The sequence below is a fragment of the Cottoperca gobio genome, chromosome 8, assembly GCF_900634415.1.
Source record: "Cottoperca gobio chromosome 8, fCotGob3.1, whole genome shotgun sequence".
Lineage (NCBI taxonomy): Eukaryota > Metazoa > Chordata > Actinopteri > Perciformes > Bovichtidae > Cottoperca > Cottoperca gobio.
This window is the reverse complement of record NC_041362.1, coordinates 9,766,094-9,773,732: the sequence shown is the minus strand read 5'-3', so window position 1 is coordinate 9,773,732 and position 7,639 is coordinate 9,766,094. Positions and strand designations below refer to the sequence as shown.

At 40.3% G+C, this 7,639-nt stretch overlaps 1 protein-coding gene across 2 annotated transcripts in view; it reads right to left on the bottom strand.

The window, feature by feature from the left end:
• Window positions 1-7,639, bottom strand: part of prkar1b (protein kinase, cAMP-dependent, regulatory, type I, beta) — a 61,679-nt gene that overhangs the window by 53,337 nt on the left and 703 nt on the right. The window contains exon 2 of one of the 2 annotated variants that reach the window (XM_029437004.1): window positions 6,804-6,991. The exons of the other annotated variant lie outside the window; for it this stretch is intronic. Within the exon in view, the coding sequence (XP_029292864.1) occupies window positions 6,804-6,977 (174 nt within the window). The 5' untranslated portion in view covers window positions 6,978-6,991. The remainder of the gene's footprint in view (window positions 1-6,803; window positions 6,992-7,639) is intronic. 2 annotated transcript variants of the gene reach the window in all.

Sequence of the window (7,639 nt, the reverse complement as noted above, 5' to 3'; positions counted from 1 at the left end):
AGCTGTTTTAATAAACGATTAATCGTTAAAGTAATTAGTAGCAGCTCTACTCTGATTAATCGATAATGCAAATGAGTGATAGTTGCAGCCCTAACGTTCTTAAGCAATTAGTAATAACAAATGATTCCGCCTGCTTTGCCAGTGCTGTGTCAGGAAGTAATATTGGAGAACCTCCATAGCTTGATCCACGTGTAGTTTCTGTACGTGTCTCTTTTGCCGCCTCTGTCCTAGCGCTTTACATCTTAGTGCTGTACACATGACACCTTTTCTCTTGTTTTCTCACACCGAGTATAGATTAGTTGGGGAGGGAGGAGGGATGCAACGGGCAGATGAGAAAGGACAAAGAAGGACCACCGGGGAAACAGGGGCTGGGGGTCCGATTTACCTGTAGGGGCCCCGGGGTGGGCTGGAGGAGGTTTAGGCCCGGGTCACTGCGTGCTCCCGAGGCTGATTTGATAGAATACCCTGCACCCAGCATGGTGGTGACGAGTGAACACAGAGGGTGCACACGTTAATTACTCTGCGCTACAAAACTTGTGTATGGAACATGCATACACGTCACTGTCACACACTATGATCTCAATGGTCATACAGCAGAACTGTAGAAAGACAACATGATAGAAACAAAAGGAAAAGTAGAAGATAGGGGAAGATAATCCAAACCTACACCCAATTCTCCTCCAAATGCTCTCAGTGGACTCAAGAAACAACCAAACCCTCCTGACAAATGTGTCAATCAGAGGCCTTTGAAGGGACTGGTGGATTTGTTATGATAGGTCCTGGTGACAGCTGAATGGCTGGCAGCAGAGAAGGGCTTCTCATCTTACAGGGGACGGCGAGAGAGCGGCTGATTGACTGATAGACTGACAGACAGAGAGTGAGGAACTCTCCCATGATGCAATGTGATGGGATCGTTCACAAGCAGAGCTGTCGCACCGCGGTTTACATTTGTTTTACTCGACATGCTTTATGATGTTGAGGGTAGCTAGGCAGCAATGTATAATCAATGCACTGGCCTACATACAGTAGAGATGTAGAGACACAAAGAAAAAGGTCTCTCTTTTCCGTAATGCTTTTTTATGATAGTTTAAAACAAAGAAACTGGAGAAAACAGAAAGGTTAAAAAGTCATAATAATTTAATTTAAATACCACTTTTCCTACAGTAGTTACAAAGTGCTTAGGCAGTCACCGCATCTTATAGAAATACCATGAATAGTAAATGAATGAATTAAATGTAATAATTAAGTACAATTAATACAGTACTGGATCTGAAAAGAAATGAGGATACAAATAATTGTTTAGTCAACCAACAGAAAACTGCTCAAAAACTATTTTGATCATTTTGATTGATTGATTAATCGTTTAAGTACATGTTCTGCTCTTTCTTTGTCTTATGTGACGGTAAACTAAATATCTTTGGGTTTTGGTCGGACAAAACAAGCAAACTAAAGATGACAAAATAAAACAAATCAGAGCTTTTACTTCGTACACAATAAAAACAAATGTAAAAGTATTCTAAAGGCACTGAACGGATGCTGAATTGGGAATATGTTTTCTTTAATTCCAATTTGGGATGAAGAAATGAAGATATAGAGCAGTGTGTCAACAAAGGATATGTGTGAGCTGACGGAAGAGAAAGAGTACAGAGGAAGGAAAGAGAAAGGAGAATAATAAAATATGGAAACTACTGTGATACTAGTGGATGAGACATAACTTGAATGGACATGGCTGCTGAAGAATGAGGGGAATAAAAAGATGAGGGATGAGAGGGATAAGAGAGAAATTGTAAAAAGCTAGGAGGCAAACTTATGATAGTCTTGTGAGCGTAGAGTACATAGGGGGCATTGTACTAACCATAACACATACCAACACATAAACACAACCACAAACAAATTTACAAACACATAGAAGAAGCTGAAACTGCTTAGCAACTGCTCACTGGCAAGGGCCTTGTAAAAAGCCAAATAGAAAGGGATTTACTGTAAAATGCTAAACCTGTTTACTTTATTCATGGAGAACAGCACCTCAAAAGATGACAAAGTAGCATTTGCAATGGGTCCAAAGTTTCAATTTGAGATCACAGATCAGTGCCAAGTCATGTCGTCATCCAAATATGGTGCTTTGACTCCGAGCACACGTACAGATGGAGTTGAGGAGTGATGCGCTGAGTGCAGGTGGTGTGGTCATGATAAAAGTGTTGATGGAGGAGGAGAGATGCATATTAAGTCATCAGACACGTTCTCACGGAACGTAGTAGAAAGAGGCAAGAAGAAAGTAAATGCTGCGAAGTTTCAAATGTCAAGTCTTTGCAAGTTGATTTCCATGAATGTGGTGAGACAAAGCCAGCGGCGGCGGTCCCGGGATGCCAGAAAACACTATTAAGCCTTGTGAAGATGCAATATGACTAATTCAATAAAACATCTGCGGTGGCGGTGTGTGAGTGACATATCAACATCACACATTCAGTCCTGGTGCTTTTAACTGGTGCTGCCTGTTGGACAGATCTGTAATGATGCAGAGTGATGAGAAAAAGTCACCATTTCTCATACGCACAAAAGGACTGCAACAATATCTCTGCTGTTCACGAGAGACAACACGCCAGACTAAACAGCTACGCCGCATACAAACACACTATCAAATAGAAAACATCAATTCAGAGAAAATCTTAAATCTCATGTAAGGTGTCACAGAAAATGCTGTTTCTTTACGCTACAGTGTGCAAAACATTACACAGTGATAGAGGTGGAGATAGGAGAAGAGCTACTGTTGTACAGATCAAAGGCATCACTATCATGCATAAATAGGCACGATGAAAGGGAGCGAGACACCTGTTATTTTCCCATTCACAATGTCAGCTGAGTACCAAAGACGTGTTATTATGTCGAAAACAAAAGTTTTAAAAAACAAACGTCCAACTTATGATTTACTGCTCTCAAGTTTGCATGCGTGTGTGTGTAAGAGTAGAAGAGAGACACACCGAATAGAAACAAAGAAGGAAAGAAAAGGAAGTGTGCATGTGGAGGAAGACAGGGGGGGGGGGGGGGGGACATCAAAGAACAGAACTGTGAGAGCGGACGATGGAGAAACTGAGACAGAGAAAAGAGATTCTCCAGATTGTGAAAGCTGTATGAAATGGATCCTGTGCAGATATGAAATGAGGTTAGTTTAGGTCTGGCAAATGGGGAGAAAGGATACCGGTGATCTAATTGGCAAACAAAACAAAAAAAACGAACACAAGAGAGGGGAGATGGAGTAAACTTTGTGAATAAAGGGTCTCATTCAACACAGGATAGACTACAGACTATCTATCCTAGACTGTTGCCTAGGTTACCGCCTCTAGTGGGAGACGAGTGCTGAAGAAAACAGCTGAGAGAGAAGAAAGAGCAACACTGACAAACTGAATGGGTTAAGTACAGGAGATAAAAAAGTGTATTTTCTGTTTGCTTTGTGTTGAGAACAAGAGTTTCACGCTGTAAAAGACTTCCAGAGACCAGACCTGACACCTTCATTCAACAAACCTCTTAAAAATCAATACAATTTAATATTTTGAGCAATAGAACAGTGATACAGCCTAATAATAATACAAGATAGGAAATTAAATCCATAGTAAATGGACATGAACTAAATATTGTCCTCAAAGTTACCCTGCGCATGAGGGAAAGTGCACAATAAGCCTCTTAAATAACTAGGACACCACAAAAACAAACTTGGCCTGCTCCAATTCCACAAATGACTGACCTCACAACACAAGCACAGATTTTGAAGGCTTGACTGGAATAGCGTTGGGCAACTGTGGATCTTAGAGGGCTGAAAGCCTGCAGTTTCTTTTTTATCCTAACCACTTGTATACATCAGGTGATTTCACTGACCACCATTCAACAACATTACTGTTCAAGTCCTGCTCCTTAAGAAAAACAGTAGATCTTTACTTCCTTTGAATATGCTGTTTGATCCTGACCTTTGACCTACACACAGAGACGCAAGCGTCAAGGACAACATGTTATCATAGTGTCATATTATGTGCAAGACGACAGCCTCACAGCGTGCATCACGTGTCTGTTTTGACAGTCAAAGACTTTGGGTAGCTTAATTCATTACAAACACTGCACTAGTGTATAATGCTCTCCATATGAGTCCTCTTGATACTGAGGCACCTTTTCTTGAAGCACAACTCCAAATCTCATTTCCTCTGTATAATCAAAATATTATTTCCTTACTGTCATGTAAACAGAATTATTATGTGCAGCTGTTAGTTTTAGCAATCATGTAAGCAGACTATTGCTTCTTAAATGACATGGTGTTGACATGTTTGCTGAATCAGACACTTAGCCAGCACAGGGAGAGATTGAGGAGTGAAAACAAAAATTAGAATAGTAAAAAAATAATAAACTATAATCAGAGCCTACAGGTTGATACAGGTGGATGGATGAGGGGGAGGTGGGGCTGGTTACATGCTATGTGGAAGCAGCAGCGGTGACGATAGTGTGATGAAAGTGTAGCAGCAGCACAGGCAGCAAGGTTGAGCAGAGCATGGCAGCTTAAATACATTAACTTAATGCACAAGGTGTGACGAGTATGTGATGTAGAGAGTGGAGCATTTATCCTTCACCAGTCATACAGTTATATATTGCAGCAGATCCCAGTTTCAGGAAAATAGAGGCTCATGTGTACTACTGTGTATCCTATTGATCTATGCTAGCTAATAGGGGTGTAACGATCCATCGATATGGATCGATTCAATGATCAACGATCCAATATGATCGAAGCAAAGTCAAGACATCTATATATAACATCATCTTTAAGATACGCCTTTATTTTGAAATTCCCATGGTATGTCTTTGTCACCATTTTTGTCCAAGTGCACCTTCTTCCTCAACATTCAAACTTCATTCAAAGTGTTGCACTTTATAGTGAACAGCAGGAGGTCTATTTCTATCCTTAAAGTCTTATTTTATTCTTTATTCTTGTTGCTCATTTGTAATTGAGCTGAAATACACACAGTGTGCAATATTTCATTTTAAAGCATGAATCACATGCAACTTGTTACTATATGTTTCTGCTGAGCTCCATCACAACCATTAGTATTCATGCTGCCTCTCTGACTATGCAGCATTACAGTCTCAACTAACAGCAGCAGAAGCTCCACTGTCAATGCTGTGATCACACTCAGCTCTGTGAGGACCTTTGCTCCAGACTCTGATAATAGACAGATGCAAACTCATAACTGGGACTTATTAGCACAAAGAGAACAGCCTGGCCTTAACCTTAAAGATTTTGATCGTTCTGTCCTGAAAACCTAGACAAACAGAACCCAGAAAAACTCAAATTGGGCAAAATATCACTTGTCATGTTAGAAACTGCTCAAATCAGATGACTCTCACATGCTAACACACACACACAGACACACACACACATACATCACAGCAGCAAGGATGGAGACCCTCCTCCAGGCATCAGGATAGTGAACTTCAGCGCTGCTATATCTGATGATGCTTCACAATCACTTCTCTTGTTGGAGACTTCTTTCAAAGAACTAAACTCTTCTCCAACATCGACAGCCTCCAGCTCCATCTCATACACCTTTATAACCCATTGGTAACGGGACTGAAAGAGTAGAGCCCATTGTTTAAACAAAGAAATCATATGATCCCCTCATGAGTAAACGAGCCATCTGCGTCTCTGCATGATCAAAGCCAATCGTTGGGAAAGAACATCCATTTAGGCTAAATTCTGGGACACTATTTTAGAGACAAAATAATATGCATGTTAGGCACAATAATAATGTACCCATCTATTCTATGATACTTCATTACAAGCTCATAAAACTATTGTCCTTCTTATATCTTTAAATTAGCAGTTTGGTGTGCCTGCTATTAGATTCCAAGTTATTCAGTTTTAAAAAAACACAGCAGGAGTCAGTGAAGCAACTTTTGTGTAAAAAGCATCTTGCCACTGAAGAGAAGCCAGCTGGAGCCAACACATTTGCTTAAAGAGACAGAACCAAAACAGAGGCTGCCCCAGTTTTAACCCGATTTCTAGTTGTGATCTTTCTTTTCCGTCTTCTTGGAAAAAGCCTTCACTCCTCTCTGTAGTGTAGTGTTTATCTTTAAAAATGAATGTGTCACCTCTTTTGTCTCTCTGCTCACAGACAGACAGACAGACAGACAGACAGACAGACAGACAGACAGACAGACAGATACACAAAGTCTGCTCCTCGAGCCAGCAAACAGGACACTGGCCTTGTATGGGTGCTCCTCTCAAATTCACTAATGGATTCTCCTATTATAGGTTGAAAAATGAAAGCTCTAGTATAACACTTTGAGTACAAGTCTGCCTTTTTTTTAAACACAGTAACAAGCTAGGATGTTCTCTGCTGCCTGCTCAATGTAACAAACAAATAAAACAGTGTTTGTGTACAGTGCATGGTACACATGAAATACCAGCACAATTAATGAGATGTGTATTTTGATACATGCAAGTATCCACATTAAAACAGCATTCCACATTGTAACTGAGCCTGTCGAAACCACTCGTAAAATGTTTGGACTATTTCATTTACATAGGCTGTATAGTGAGGGTGAGAAAATATTAATATCAGAGAAATCAGAAAAAGAAATCACTGCTTGGAAACTGGCACACACTGCAATGAACGTTAATTTCATTTATATTCAGGTTAAAACTACATTAGAATTAACAACTTCAAGCTCACCACACAAGATTCCAGGCAACACAGAGCCCCACACTACAAACAGAGAGACTCAGACTGAGAACCTAAATCATACAAAACTTTGTTATCACCAACCTTCTCCAGCTTTTCAAAATGTTCCCGCAGGAACTTCATAGGACGCTCAGGCTTCGCGATGCAGAGGTTCACAATGCACTCTTTGAGGATCTGCTGGATGTTGTGCTTCTGCACAAAAATTTCACAGCCCTTCAAACTCTCGTCTTCTTCCAGAGTGGAGGAGGAGGTGGCCATCTTATCTTTTATCTCTGTGGCAGTGGGACAAAACAGGGTGGGCCATAAGAGGGGGGGAGGGAAAGCAGAATAGGGAAGGGGTAGAACAGGGGCAAAGGAGGGGCAAAATGCAGCCCATACAGTATGATAAGAGAAAAGTAGGATAGGGAATGGAGGAGCAATGGATCGTGGGAAGGAGGTGAGAGGACATTTCACACATGACAGTGTATGATGAAGGTAACTGTTGCAAGTGCATGTTACCTTTCTTAGTTGAAGAAGGTAGATAATTTTGTATATATATATATATATATATATATATATATATATATATATATATATATTGCGGTATTATGATTTTTGCATCAATGTGATAAAGTACCTTGATTTGTGATGTATTTAACCAGTCACAACTAGATACTCCTGTCTATACCCTTGTTGCCCAAACTTATTTAGTTGACATATTATTAGTAAAAGTGTATCCCTGGGCAAATGTGCATACCTTTTACCTGTGTCTTTTGTTGTGGGTAGGTGACAGAAGGAGCCCAAAAAATAGGGTTAGGGTTAATTACCTAAAAGTGGCATGAACAGTATTTAACACTTATATTTAAGTAGCGTATACACACCTCATGCACAATGTATGCCCTTAGCATGATTCCCTATGGATGAAGATGACTGAACATGAA